At 38.0% G+C, this 16,235-nt stretch overlaps 1 protein-coding gene across 2 annotated transcripts in view; it reads right to left on the reverse strand.

Annotated features, from left to right (window-relative positions):
• The window catches only part of LOC132117096 (netrin receptor UNC5D-like), a 222,486-nt gene that overhangs the window by 68,413 nt on the left and 137,838 nt on the right, over positions 1-16,235 (reverse strand). For both annotated transcript variants that reach the window (XM_059526155.1, XM_059526156.1), the window contains exons 3-4: positions 5,734-5,877; positions 4,813-4,916 (exon numbers count right to left, since the gene is read on the reverse strand). In XM_059526155.1, the coding sequence (XP_059382138.1) occupies positions 4,813-4,916; positions 5,734-5,877 (248 nt within the window). The remainder of the gene's footprint in view (positions 1-4,812; positions 4,917-5,733; positions 5,878-16,235) is intronic.

Consider the following 16,235-nt stretch of genomic DNA (forward strand, 5'->3'; position numbering starts at 1 on the left):
GAAATTTTTTAATCTGTATAATTATAATTTAAATCTGACTACTTTTCAAATTGTATTTCATAGACCAACATCTCAAAGGTTATATCAAAATGTTATGGGGTTTCAAATAAAAAAATATATACTTTCTGTTACAGAACAGGGCATTGATTTCATACATGTCCACTGTAGAGTATGTCAGGAAAATCATGTTTACCAGGCATTTTGGGATACACAAGTGAATACGGAAAAAAAATTATACAACAATATTCCTATGAAATATTAGATATTATTATTCAAATGTTGCCAATTATTACTCCAATTATTACACTTCTTTTATCATTAAAGGAGCTATGTGGAGGTTTTTACTTAAAAAGAATCTTTAAGATAGAGTTTTCATTTGTACATGTATGAGCCAACCATGATGTAAAAAAAAGAATGACACCTCGACTGTCCACCACGGTTGCTTCTATCAGCCTGTAGGCTCAATTGTGTGTGGAGGAGTCGGGCCCGAATTGGCGCGAAAATTCACAAAATGTGACGTCATGCACGTTCTCGTCTACTTGGGCTTACAACCATACGGCACGCCAGCCATTATAGTAAGCAGCGGCAATAGTGTTTTCAAATGGACTCTGCGGATGGAAAGAAGCGACCAGCCTCCAGCACAATTCAGACACCCACGGACACTCCTCGTAAGTAAAAAAAAGAAAAAAAGAGCGTGCGCACTGAGAACGAGCATGAGACTGGCTGCAGTTCCTCTAACGGCCACTAGTGTCAGTAATGGTAAGAAATTTCAGAACCTACGCAATGCTCCTAAAATGTTCCTCCAAGAACACATTAATATGCTAATTAGATACAGTGTATAGATACATTGCATTGAATGGGAATATTAATTTATGGCCATTTTACCCACATATTGCATAAAGTAAAATGGTGTATCAATTCATTCCATTGTATTTTTCATAACATAGGTGAGAATCATCTTCAATGTAGAACTGCCACTGTTCAGTATATACTGAATGAGAGCTTCTTCATTTATGGCCCCTTGTGTACTTTCAGAAAAAAAAACTCTCTTCAAGTTCATTTTAGTTTAGTTAGTCTGAGAAAGTCTACAAGCATGCATTACAGGAAAATACTGCCATTTCTTTTTGAAAGTCATGAATATTCTTTGAGTGTCAATTCCAGCTCATCTTAAATGATGTACTATGTTTAGTAACATTCTGTCACCATGATGGAAAATACAGTTCATTTTTTGAACAAAAATATATTTGAAATAAAAAGACCATCTCGATTGTCTTACTGTGGCTACATTCATAGTTATTTTATCTATTTATTTACAAAATAAAATAAAATAAAATAAAATAAAATATTTTACACTGAATGCCTAATGGAAATACACTGACATATGATGCAAATATGATATTTACCTTGTGTTTATTTACACACATTCCTTATTTCTCATCTAGATGGTTGTCTCCTTGGAAACAAAAGATTTTTGCAAAAAAAATATATATATATTATTATTTTTTCCAACAATACATATTAAAAGCGTTTATGATTATTTCTCTTTTCGAGACATATTTTTAGATAAGTACTAATTAATAATATTATGACAGATTTTCAGATTTTGAAGAGATTAAATAAATGATATGAAATTGTACCATACTTTATTCACCAGTATGTTGTTCAAACATGTATGACTTTGTATGGCCATGATTTATTTTTGTTTGAGAAACACAAAAGAAGAAGAAGAAGAAGAAGAAGAAGAAGAAGAAAAAAATCTTATTTTTCAATGAATGTCAAAAAGATGTGTTGTTTTTTGGACCCCATTACCTTTTATTATGTGGTCAAAAACAGTTAAAATATTTTATTTTATATTCCACAGAATAAAAAGTTTAACAGTAGTGTAAAAATAAATAGTGTAAAACAAAATCTATACATACTTTTTTTTTGGTCAAATAGTTACATAAATGGTGAAGGTGTGGTGAAATATTTAATGGCAAGACAGCTGATCCTTATTTATACATATAAAAGAAATTGATTAAAACCAACTGCAACATATAAAAGTGGCCAAAACTGAAGAAACACCCACACGTGGGATATTTAGCAATATCCACACACACACACAAACTCACACAAACTAAAATCATTTACATTTAAAAAAAAATTTTTTGACAATTTATTTGACAATTGATCTTTAAATGTGAAAAAACTAAAAACAAAAACACTGCCGCCATAAAGGAGTTACTTACTGCAGTTAATCATGTTGTTATATTGAGACGTTGCAGAGGCCAACAACACGGACAAACTTTCCGGGTGGCTACGTTCAAGAAACAGGCTCATTCTCAACTGAATCTGGCACGTCCCTAACAGGTCAATCCAATTAGCCCCGAAACGGGTACAACACCTCATAACATTGTCATTCTGGGCAAAAATCACCCTTTAGATTTACATTCATTTAGACGGAAAGTGAAAGTGACAAGAAGGCAATTACAAAAGGAGGTCTAGTCTGGGTTTGTTCCATCCTACTCAATTAAGTTCCAGTTTCATTAATGTCTCTTTGCATCACTTTGCTTCAATCAAGTCCGCGGTCCCTTACGAACGCTTAAAGAAATGAACTTTCCAAATCCAACTGCTCTATTTCGGATGTGAAGGTAGAACTGGCCGGACGAATCCTTCCTTCTCATCCTACTCTTGACAGCGCGGGCCGTGCCATGTTTATTGCTGAATAATTACATTTTAAGCACTTTAAATGACTTTGCTTCATCAGACTGAATGATTAATTGCGTCGCTGGATGAGGATTGTGAAGTTAATATGAGCTTAATGATCGGTCTGGTCTCTCAAAGTTATTGAGAGACTTTTTTTCTCCCATCTTAGCTGTGAGTAATCTGTATGAACTTTACTTTGACAGTTAATATCACACTTTCATTTCCTTGTTGGTGTAATTGTTTTAATCATGTTACGCTCATTATTCAACAGGGATGATCTTATTGCTCCAGGGAGATGATATTTTCTAAACAGGTTTCCATTCAAGCGGGGAACAAACAAAGGACAAGGATGACATGTGCCAGAATAAACAATGACAAAATTGTTACGAGCCTGTGACCTTTCATAAATGTCTTTAGAAAAAAGACAAAAACTCAAATACAAGTGATTTAATCAAGTTTTCACGTTTCACTGCCAGAATCGAGAGCAAAATAATTAAGCCGCGTGAAGTGCAGAGGTGGCGTGTCAGCCGTGACCTGCCAACGCTCTCTGAGCCCTTGATCAATTTCCAGTCTCAGCCAAACTTGTGTCCCGTCCAAAGATGGTATCAGCCAGCCAACGGGGGAGCCATCTTGGCTCATATGTCTACCGGTGGCAGAGTTCTTCGGCTTGACCTTTAGACTTTGAGCAGCAATGATTACAGAGGGAGCGTTCAGCTGCCAACCTGTAATCTCCAGCGACAAACCCTTCTGGCACAGAGACCTCTGGACCCGGATCTTGGCATGCTCTCAAACATCGCCTAAGCCTGACTATCCTTTTCAGCAGCAGCACCATGTTGGCCCTGGTAACTATTGATTAGCTGTAGTGATGGTGCAAGCTGTTTCCCTCCAGATCACAGACGGCAGCTCACCATACAGCCATTTTGGATACATTTCCAACATGACAGATGGCACGAGTTGATATGTTTTTTTTTTTTTTTTTTTTTAAAGCTGATGTTGAAATGCGGTGGCCTAGTTTAAGTATAGCTTGTTCTGAAACTACTACAGAGAACACAGAGTGACATAAAAAAAACAAAACAAAAACACAAGGAATCTGTCAGCAGCCTCAGAGAAGCAGACGCAGCGGTATCACTTATCATCTCACTAGAATGTGGGGGATGATAATAATTTGACACTGGGTTTATGAGAAGCAATTGCTTCTTTTGAGTTTGATTTCCACTAAGCACATGGATATCCTCCTAAGCCTGTCACAAAACTCTGTAGGAGGTTCGATATTATATACTTGGAGTCACTGAGATGAACCTGAGAGCGGTTTCTCAGAACATTCCTTTGACACCCACATAATTCAGTAATTCTTGCTGCATACTAGAATGCAGACTCCAAAGTTATAACAAAAACAGAGATGGATGGACAGATAGATAGACCAACTGCTGCTTCACAATGCAACCCTGTTCCCAGGAGAATGAGTTTTCTTAGGACAGTGAACAGCAGTTCAGAGGGTTAGGATGGGATTTGCTCTGCATTATTCAAAGTGTGTGTTCATCTCTGAACTGGCATTCATGCATATAAAAGAAAAGGCCTTGCGAGTGACCCAGCAAGTTGAAGACAGGGGCCTACAGTAACACAAACTGTCCATTTGAGCTAAATCTTTTATCTCTTGCTGGAACTGAGCAGCATGGGGCAGTTCTTGTTTCAGAAAACACATATTATTCAGGACATACTGTATATCAGGAAAAAATATAGAAGGAAAGTAGAAAGTTCTTAAAAGAGACACAAACATGTAATGTAATGAGAAGGTGCTTGCTAAAAAAAAACCCAGAAAAAAATCAACAGACACATGTAAATGCACTGCAGATCCTGTGCTGAGCATGCAAATGCACTTTTAAATATATTTCCGTTCCAGAACCCTGACTACGGTAATGATAATGCATACACCGGTACTCGCTCGTAAATACAACTGCACTCATCCCTAATTCACGGGGAAAGCATGCTCATCAAATGCCTATAAGGCAAGACACATACAGCTTACTGAATGTCAGCACTGACTGATTGATTTGTCCTTTAAAATTCTGTTCAATAGACTGAACACTCACACATCCAGACAGGTAGAGGGAGCTGTTACCCACTCACCTCGGCTGCAGGCACTCCCTCGGGTGGGCGGCAGTGGAGAACGATCATGCCATTAATAGGCACCTCCATCCCCTGCGGTTCCTGTTCAAAGTTCTTCCGTAGGTCTATATGGAAACACAAAGGACACTGGTTACATAAAGTTGCTACGTTACTAGAAAAATCAAGTAGATCTTTTTTTGTTAAAAACATTTTGATTCAATATTAACAAATTCTTCCTCCTAGTACATCTAAAAATAAGGCCTAAACTGATACGCCACACATGAATGTTAACGCAAACAATTTTAGAAACTCACTACTGGCATTAGCATAAAATGGCTTCTACAGTAAATTGTCTTACAGTTCAACTATAGGAGTTAATAAGGTTCAAATAATGGTATTTTAAGGGTGGTACTATCCAGTGTAACAAAAAAAAAAAAAAAAAAAAAAAAAAACCTTAATTTGAAAAAATAATATTAATTTGAAAAATAAAAGAAAAAGGTAATTGAAATATTTAGTAAAGTACAATTTTATACAAATTAAAACTAAATAAAAATGTTACCAAAATCACAATTAAAATAAAAAATTTAAATAAAAAAGCTCATTCAAAATATTAATTAATATCTTAATTATATTGCCTGATGAAGAGCCTGTATCCTCGAAATATCAGCTGTGTGATGGTCTGTTATTAAATTATTATTACCATTTTGTTTTGGAGCCTAGGTGTGCTGACTTTGTTTTCATTGCCATAATTGTATATAAATAATAATAAAATAATGCTGACTTTATCTAATTATGTTTTCAGTAGTGCAAGAGTTTGCAAAACCTATTTAGAAAGTAATTTCCAGTTTTTCCATTCTGCAATTCCATTTGGTGCTGTGGAAAAACCTAGCTATTCCATATAAATATTAAAATGATATATATATATATATAATTATTACTGACATGCAATGCGGACGGTGGCTTTGCGACTCTTGGAGGTGCCCAGATGACTCCAGGCCACACACAGACACCAGAAGTCCTCGGGTCCGTGGAAGTCCTCCACCTGCTGTCTGGACACATTTATCATCACTTCACGGATCTTCAGCCCTGCACGGAAAGGAAAAAAGAAATGGCTAAGAAAAAAAAAGGAGACACGATCCACATTTTTTAAGGGCTACAGTCTTTGTAAGTCAGTACTAACTAAAGGTAGCGATGCTATAAACTTAACTGCATTTTGCAGCAGCTAAGCTGTTCCCAAAACAATGCAGCGTTTCCATTAATGAGCAATGTTTCCAAAAGCAGCAGTGTAACCTGTTTAAATGTCTTTATATCAAAATGTTTGCACCGAATAATCAAAAGCTTTCTAAACATCTTTATCTCTCTTACGATTCACTGATTTAAGGCTCTGCACACAAGTCTCTGTGAGGCATTTTTGAAGCAAAATATTTAGTTAAACTGTTATTCCCTCCTATTTTTGACTAAATTATTTTCTAGCTTTACCTGTGCATTAAGTAAAAAATGTTCTATGCACATTTAATGACTCTCTAAATGAGATTCCCAATGTTTTTGGTCCCTTATACAGTACATACGGCTCTGATTGATTCCAATAAATAAATCATCAAATAGTATACATTAAAATGTAATTAAACTCTAAGCTACAAAAAGGTTACTGCATGAAAAGTTTCAAAATAGCTTTAAATGGAGTTAAACAAATAGCAGACACTAAAATTAAAAGCCAGTTAAACCATATTCCCTAAGAGGGCTGGTGCTCTGAATAAACAGCGCTGCTTTTACCACACATCTAATGCTCTAATGTTCGTTTGCTTCTAATCCAATATTGCATGAGACCACTTGGGCCTAGTTTTTGTTTAATGAACTTACCAAACCCTTGTGGTTCTTACAAGAACCATGACCAGGTAGTAACAGATTAAATAGTGCAAATGGTATGAGTCAGAATGCAGGATTATGGGAATTATGAAAAAAATAGTGCACATCTTCCTATAGAGAATCTGAGGGAGTTTTTAAAAGCATTCCCCAGGCTCCTCTCCAACCATGCTGCTCTCTTCCCATGCTGCTGTATAATGTATTCTTTCTGTCATAAGCCTAATTTTACTGTACTGTTGTCGTGCCGACCAAACATTAAATTATGCAGGCGGCGTTTGAGGTAGTGGATTACGCTCTTCTCACAGCCAATGCCCAGAAAGCTTTGCAAAACGCAACCAAAATATACGAGCCAGGGCAATGGTGAGAGTTGAACCAAAAGAGAGACCTGAAATATGAGAGCGAGTTAATGGTTACAAAAGTGAAAACTGTTTTAAATGAAACAGTACTGTGAATTAGAGACACAATTATGTTAAGGGGAAGCGGAGGGAGAATTACAGCTATGGAACTCTGTCGCAGACGGCAGCATTAATGTGAGCCTCCGTGCGGGTCTCTGTGGGTGTATTTGCTCTGCTGAGAGAAAATGAGACTCCTCTTTAATGATATTAAGGTAAGCAATGGAAAATCAATTCAAAATTGCTCAGTCCGAGAAGCACGCTTGGCTGTGAGATATGAGCAGAGAGACGGAGAGAGAGAGACGGAGAGGATTTGAAATGAAAAGGGTATTGCTAAATAAAGGGAGAGTCAGGTCAGGACTCTAAGCATCTATAATCCTTTAAATCTGAATGATTATCTTTCAAACAGGCCTGTGGGGAACAGAACAAAACTGACAGAACAGAAACTGAGCTTCCTGTGCCAAAAGGAAGAGAAAAGACAGCAGCAGCAGACACCTTCAGTAAAGCACGCCAGCTCTAGATACCAGCCCAAATACAATTCCCCAGCTGAATGTTGTGATGGAGAGCTGTATATTCACAGGATAATGTGACGGTGCTGAATATATGGCCTGCAATGAAGGCTCCTGTGGATAATATGAAATGAAAATACTTGTTTATCTGCATTCAGGGTTATACATGAAGGAAATGAGACCTCTAAGTGACTTGGCAAAATAACCTGTAGAGATCAAGGAGGTCTTTAATACCAGGAGAAAAATGTCTGTTCATTCCCATTTATCTCAATGGCAGTTGCTTGGCAATGTTCAACCATCTTTGCTCATGGTCTCTCAGTTCTGCTGCCAGGATGCTTTGAGCCAATCACTTCAAGCTGTAAATGTCATGTGAATACTTATTTTAGTACTTTTAACTATACACAGATGTATGTGTAGTTATATTTTATAATAGAAAACAGGTATGTATTCTTTGTTTTTGTTTTGTTTTGTTTTTATCTGAAGAGACAGATACATAGAGATAAAATGAAATATAAAAAGAGATATAAAGATAAAATACAGAATCACAGCCTGTAAGAAATATGTATGGCTGGTACATTTTCTCAATTCATTGCTATTGGCAAGAAGATATGTACACACCACCTCAGACACAGATTCTGTCGCATCCAATTCCGCCCCCGGAGAAGCAGCCAAGAAACTGGAACCTTCCAGCACTCATCCACAGCTACTCAGAGGATTCGAGATGCCCAAGCCAAGTTTGAAACTAAACAACAAGAAGCTTGAGTGTGTGACTGCTCGGACAAAGTGCTGCCACCAAGGAAACTGTTTCACTGGAGGCACCGCTGACTTTAAATAAACCATATAAATCATCATTTCGGGCCAGGGACAGAGACAGAGTGTGTGTGTACAGACAAAGGAAAGTAGAAAACAGTAAAGCATGACTAACGATTATGAATGTGTGGCATATGGAGAGCACTGGAGCTGATGCCAGTGTTGTGTGTGGCCTTACAGGAAGCACATAGACCCTGGCATATGTGATAGTAAACCCATTGTTTCTGAGGCATCCATTAGAGTAGACAGAAGAAAATCTCCCACAAACCAACCAAATGTGACATCCTGTCATGGCTGCCAAAGGCCATGGATTAACTATGAAGCCCAGATAAACATCTATAGTGCTTGTATTGTGCTTGTAAACACACAGACATCTTGTATTCCTGAACTTGCGCCAAGCCCTGTACAAACTATGAACTGCTGAAATGTCTGAGCATCCGTAAGGAACAGAGCTCTTTCACATCCTGTGCTAGTTCTAAGTGGAATTCTGCTTCTCGTGATTACATGCATCACTGGGAATGTCTTATTTGATTAGTTCATGCAATATTAAAAACATTATGTTTGACAAGCAGTCAGGCTTACACAATGTCAACATTCCAGTGCTCTAAATGTAAAAAAAAAAATATATATATATTATACACACACACATTCAGGATTATTACATATTCTTTTCTGTAATAAAATTAATACTGAAGAACAAGTTTTTATGCACATGTTATATTGTACTCTGAAATTCGATCAGTGGCTTGCCTTTACATCTTTATCAGTCTACAACGAGGACCACAATGGAAATAAGTGTGCTTTCTTGTGTTATCCTCGACAGTTCTGATTAATGTATAATTGTCACTGTGATGGCATCTTGTTATGCATTTATTTCTGTTACTGTCTAATAAATTCAATAAAAAAAAAACTTTTTTTTCCCCATGAAACTACTGATGATAGATTTGGGGGAATTTAATCAAGAAGTAATTATTACATAATTCTGTGGTTTCATAACATAAGTAAAATAATATGTAAAGTTTGGTTCATATATATATATAGTAATTAGAAGTTATAATTGTTATAATGCAGAAAAATATTTCTTGTTAATTAAATGGAGATTAAAAACACAGCTAATTCATATGTAAACAGCAAAAATTAAAAAATATATATAATATTCAAACATTACATTTTAATCAACAAAAGTAAATTAATAAAATTAATAAATAAAAAAGCATATTTATATACTGTAGTATAATATAGCATATATAGTATAGAGTGCATGTGTGTATATAAATATATATATATATATATATATATATATATATACGCACACACACACACACACACACACACACACACACACACACACACACACACACACACACACACACACACACTATACTAAATGTACTATCCAATAGATAGAACTATAAAATTACACTACAATTATACTGTGTTTGACCTTGAAAAGATCCAAGCTTCCATCCAAGAAAGAAAAAATCCACTTCCTCATTTTTCCCTCTTTTCTTCATCCTCTAATTCTTGGTCCCAACACATTCATGTATTCCTTTTCTGCTTTCCAAGCAGGCTCTCATCTTCATCCCTGCTGTACTTTTCACGCCAGATTTAGAGTTGGAGGGCCCCTAGTCTACAAGAGAGTCAGTGGTGGGTTTGCTCGCCCATGGTCCTCATCCCTCTTTTCCTTTCTTGTCCTGTTCCAGCATTTGGAGATTGGTGTGTGTGTGTGTATGTGTGTGTGTCAGTGCTGGGATCTGGCTTGTGGCTTGTTGATCTGGCTTGTGGCAGTGGAGAGTTCTGGGAGAGATTTGGAGAACCAAATCGGCATCTCACAACAGTAACAATGTCTCAGTGTCTGGATCTGCATGTCCAGTGATGCCATGTCCAAAGTGTCCTCATTCTCCCAGGGTTTGGCAGAGACCAACAGATCTGATCCCTCTCCTTGTGTTGGCATCCATCAGGCTGCAGCTGTGTGTTTGCGTGTGTGAACTGTCTGACTGTTGGCTTTGAGCTCTTTAAGCAGTCGGAGGTCTGTTCCATCCCTGTGAGCCTTCTGATCCTGTAGACAGTGTGCATGTGAGGTTATAGGGCCACTTCAAGGATTAAAAACCACAGATGACAGCACAGACGAATGATGTTTCATTCTGCAGAACGGCCATATTTGTGTGACGTGACTAAGGATGAAATGGTTACCAGTTTGACAATAAACCAAGGTAAAATTACCAACAGTTAGTGCAGCTTTATATTTTAATTCTCCTTAAAATCATATTAGATTAGTGTAATTTTTTTTAAAGTTTTAGCCCTTTATATATATATATATATATATATATATATATATATATATATATATATATATATATATATATATATATATATATACTGTATATTATTATTTTTTTTTTTCTAAGGTCACGTAAGTTTCAGGAGTGAAAACCACATTTAAGTACATAAGTGAAAACCCCCTAAATTATAGTTTTGTGACAATGTATGGGGTGTTCATTTTTACAATTTTGTTGCTGATTTGAAATATGTAAATTAATTGCAAGTTCAGCAAGCAGTTTTTGAGATGTCCGGATTTCCCCATTCATAGATGGGATTAGGTCTTTTTTGTTTAAGTTTAGAAGTGTTGCCATGTCCACTTATTATAAGTGACACTTAGTAAATGTGTTTGGGCTTGTTGTTTGTGCTTAGCTCATGAAGTGACCCAGTTTATGGAGTTAAAGTAGGTTGCTATATTTTATTGGGTTCTTCTTCTTCTTTTCTAGCAAGATATGGCAACACTAATGAGCAAACAAAACATACCCTGTGTTTTATTGCACAGCACATACAGAAAAGACTAGTCTAAATATGTCATTAATGACTAGCTGTTTAGTTTGGTTTTGTACACACTGCATAGAAATTCTGCAAATGCATCATTTTTCAAGAGTCAATTCGGATGTACAGTAGAATGCAGTTGCCACTCATGTACATTACCTAACTATGTGTATGTATAAACCAGGATTAAGCACTAAAAAGTTAACTGACAATGCACATGTGGTCTAAAATTATACGAAAACTATATGAACATGTTATGTGACATTTTTTGTCCATGTTAATGTTATTATTAAATGTTTAAGCAAACAATACGTGCTGCTATTTTTATTTGTTCCTTTTCTATAGAAGGCTTGGTGAAATGATTACAGGATATATCAGTACTTTCTGAAAATTTCCAACACATTTGAATAATGCCGTTAGTTATTTATAAACTGGGAGATTTTTGTTCACTACAATAATAACAGTGGAGTGACGTAACACTGCTAAAAAGCCCTTTTAGACAGTCTGATCGCATTCAGTAGTGCCTTGACTGACACTAGAGTGCAACTGCTAATCCTGAATCAAAGCCTTTTGTTAACAAGTCTGTGAGAAGTCTGAACAGTTACTGTTCATAATCCTGGATTGCAGCTACAGCTTATTTAGCGTGTTCATGTATAGCTCATTCAGCCCTGAGGATTCGTAAGGGCATGCATCTTCTTTTGCCTTCCTCCATCTCTTTCAAACTCCCTCTTCTCTGTTTTTCTCCATCTTCTTTGTCCTTTCTGGATCTCAATGCATCTTGTCTTGTGTCGGTCTTTCTCTGTTGGCGGTAGATGATATAGCACAGTGGGCTAGCTGTGATCTTAATGCAGAATGCTGGACGTCGATCCCTCTTGCAGTCGCCAAACAGCAGGTGAGGACCATCTCACCCTCCATCTCTTGCTGTGTCCCCTTTTCCCTCCTTTTGTAGTTGCCTTCCAAGTGTCTTCTCTTATCTAACTCTATACAGTGAACTTTAAAGAGATTGTTCTCCCAAAATATAAAAAAATTCTGAAATAATTTACTCACCCGGTTGTCAATCCAAACCTATTCTGCTTTCTTTTTTAGATGAAACGCAGAAGCAGATTTGCTCTGCTCTTTTTAATACTTTTAAACTTTGAAAAGGCTTTTATGACCTTTAAAACCACTAATCAAAATATGCTGTGTGAACATTCTTCAAAACATATTTTGTCTTTCATTTGTGTTTTTTTTTTCTATGCTGTCATAAAGGACGTGAAGAAACAAGGTTTCATTTTTGAGTGAACTACTCATTTAACTCTTTTCCTCCTAGACTTCTTGTAAACTTCTTGCATCCTCTCATCCTCATCCCCTTAAATCTCTTTAATGTCACCCTTTCTTCTTGCATTTCTCCCTCACCCTCCATCCTTCTCCGCCCATCCCTCCATTCGACTCCATAAATCTCTCCTTTGGCAGATCTCTATCGTTATTGCGCTCCTAATAAATCTCTCCTCCTCTCTCTTTTCTTTTTTGCTCTCAGTCTGACTATCTTTCTTTCTCTGTGGTAGTAGGATCAGAGGCTTTAGCCGTGTGATCTGTATTGATCAGTGAGCAGTGGGGTTATACTGCTCTGGCTTACTGTTGCTCTGCACTGCCCTGCCCTGCTCTCTTCCAGCCCATATTCATAGCCATGACAACAGGCTGAGGTTTGGCCGTTGAGGCACTTCCTGTGGAAAAACTTCTTTTTTTTTCTTTAGATATCAAAGCCTACTCACACACTGTTTCAGCTCTTGGCTAAAATATGGAAAATGGTATGAAGTTTTGTTAAAGGTTTACCCAACTGAATCAATCTTATTTGTGAAAAGGAGCAACTGGTTCATAAAGAATTGAATCACTCTTTTGAGTTGTTTCTTTCAACTCACTCATACTACTCTTCACTTCACTACCCTGAATAAGCAGCTTTTTTAGAGGAAACAGCTTATTCATTTAATGAATTGACATCCTATCTGCTAATCTTCAACGTGTTTTACACTAAACAATACTTGGATTGTACTATTTTTAGAGGTTACATTGAAAAAAATGCTGCTTTTTAAGAGAAGTCACTGACTTTTCGCGACTTCAGCTTGTGGCACTTCTCATTCATTCCTACGGTATCCGTAAATGACGACTGAGTGTAACACAACTCTGACTGAAATTCAGTGATGTCAAGGCTGTAATGTGATTAGCTATTAACTGTTACGTAGAGAGAATCAGAGGCATGCGGATCCATTCACAGGTTTTTATTAGCCGGAATGACAAAAGCAATGACAAAACACAGGGCTTAGCCTAAGGGAAGAAACAATATCTAGGCTAGGATCGAGGCAGGCAGAGAACGATCATAAACCGGGTACACAGTCCAGTGTCAGGGAGCCAAACAGGAAACTAGAAGGAGAACCAGGAGACAGGGCGAAAACACTCAGAAAAGACTGACTAGCAAATCAAGACTTCGCAAAGTGACTGTGTGTGAGTGCTGCTTATATTAGTGTGTAAATGAGGTGCAGGTGTGGCAAGGAGATTAGCTGATGAATGATACAGTGCCTCATGGGAGATGTAGTTTGGGTGTGTTGCAACAGTATGAGAGGTGCTAGTGTGAACACACACACACACTGTGAACACACGCCCGGAGCAGTGGGCAGCCATTTATGCTGCGGCGCCCAGGGAGCAGTTGGGGGTTCGATGTCTTGCTCAAGGGAGCCGTGGTATTGAGGGTGGAGAGAGCACTGTACATGCACTCCCCCCACCTACAATTCCTGTCGGCCCGAGACTCGAACTCACAACCTTTCGATTGCGAGTCCGACTGTCTAACCATTAGGCCACGTCTTCCCTGATCGTGACATTAAGGCACACATGATCCAAGTTGACCGTTACGCTTTCTCCAATTGTAATACAAACCCTCTCTTCTCCCAATAGTAAGACAATCCCTGACTGTAACAGGATCAATGAATCAGTAAATAAATCAATTCAACTTCTGAATCTATAATGATTTGGTCCAATTATAGACTGACTCAATCTGATTCATTAACAGGTTGTTCAGTCATTTTTTTTACCTGATTCAGCTAGTTCACAAAAAACCTCAAAAGTGAGTGATTCATAAAATTATTCATTCATTGACCCAAGTTCAACTCACTTGAAGCGAAATGGGAGAGAGAGGGGGGTGGGATTGGAAAGGTCCACAAGCCAGGATTCTAACTCAGGACACCCATAGCGCAATGGTGCTATATGTATGCACACTGCCCACAAAGGCTATTGTTGATGATGTTTGGTCTGTGAACGAAATCAACTGGTTCCTTAAAAAGAACTGATTCAAATGAATCATTTGTTCACTGATCTGGTTGCCAACTTCAACCCACTGATAGCTGTTCTTGAGCTGACAACTCAATTAAAAGGACGTTATCAGAGAATAAGGGCATCATTTTGGTCTGTTATACCAAAGCTGGCATGCAACTTTAACAGACTTGTAATACAGCAGCCAACGGGTAAGTAATGACAGAATTTTCATTTTTGGGAGAACAATTCATACAGTCATTTGCTATCAATTGTATTCATGATGATTATCACCCCTGGCAACATGAGCAACTGATTCCTCACAGGCGCTGCAGCTCACAGAGCCCTATCAAATACATTTTCATGAAGCGCCAGCACAAAAGCCAACACAGTCCTAATAATTATAAAACAAACCAGCACATTTTATCAAGCACAGGTGCACAAATGTGTGATAATCCACTGGATGCACACACTCACACTCTCATCACAACTGAATTATGAATCAGTGACCGCACAGTGAACCACCAATGCCTGAGGTGTGTCTGTAAGGTCACACACCTGAGCCCCCATTGACCTGCAGACGTTCGTTAGACATCACCCTAGGAAAACACTCTTTTAAATGGGCCTTTATACTACAGCATTTTCAAGTCAATGCAACCCCCCTTTTTATGCTCTGCAGAAAAAAAAGATACAGGTCACACAGATTTGGGACGATATGATGATTAGTTAATGATGACAGAAGCTTCATTTTTGGGAAAACTATCCATGTGACATCTCTGTATTTAAAATGCAATTGCAGTACCAGATTTTAAAGCTCATGTTTATAATACAACAGTGTTGCATTAGTAGCAAACAAAGCTGTGAATGTTGCTGGGAGGTGATTATACTGTCCTGCTCGTGCGTGATTCTGTTCATATGCCAGAGAATCGCAGTGGTGTCCAGTTCTGTTAGCCAGCTCTGCTATGACTGTGTGTTTGGCCACAGGAAGGAAACAGAGCTGGCTAATTCTGAAACAGACCTGCAAGCTGGCCACTCTTCCTGACGGCGTTCATCAAACATGAGGTGGTAAAGCCGGAGCTTTCCTTTTACATCTCTATTAATGCCTGCAATTTTTTGTTCTGGAATCAGAGCCAAACACAAATGCCTAAAATTATACAAACAAACAAACCCTGGGTGATATTTACAGTGCAGTAAATTACACTGTTTCATGGTCCAGCACTAGTGCAACGGATTCACATAATAAAGAATTTTTTCTCATTTCGGGGCAGATAGAATTGGATTCTTTGTGTGTATATATGTCTGTAAGACACCGGCTGTCTGCATCAACCTCGTCCTGTCCCGCAGTGCGGTTTTACAGTCTTTACCAGTCTTCACAAAGTGCACCATTTCAAAATTACTGACAGATTTACCAACCATCCATCCGTGAGTGAATCCATTCAGCCCAGCAAGACAAATAATCCAAGCAGGCACGCAGGCAGTCCAAGGACACCACGGCTTCTGCTCTCCGAGTCTGATTTATCGGCTTTGCCACCGGAGAGATGCAATCGGTGCATATCTGTGCTGGACGGAGGGAGCCCGGTCTTAATCAACGGAGCCTCAAAGATGTACAGAGATGATTAGGCAGTCCAACATCCTGCTGAGACTCAATGGTCAATACCGGGCACGGATAGAAGATCTCTGTAAGTGTGCTAAGAGGAAGCTGAGATAGCAAGCTGGGCGCATGCAACATCTCAGTTGAGATGGATGTTTATTTTAGCACATGATCCGAGATCAGCCT

The sequence above is a fragment of the Carassius carassius genome, chromosome 36, assembly GCF_963082965.1.
Source record: "Carassius carassius chromosome 36, fCarCar2.1, whole genome shotgun sequence".
In the NCBI taxonomy this organism is placed as follows: Eukaryota; Metazoa; Chordata; class Actinopteri; order Cypriniformes; family Cyprinidae; genus Carassius; species Carassius carassius.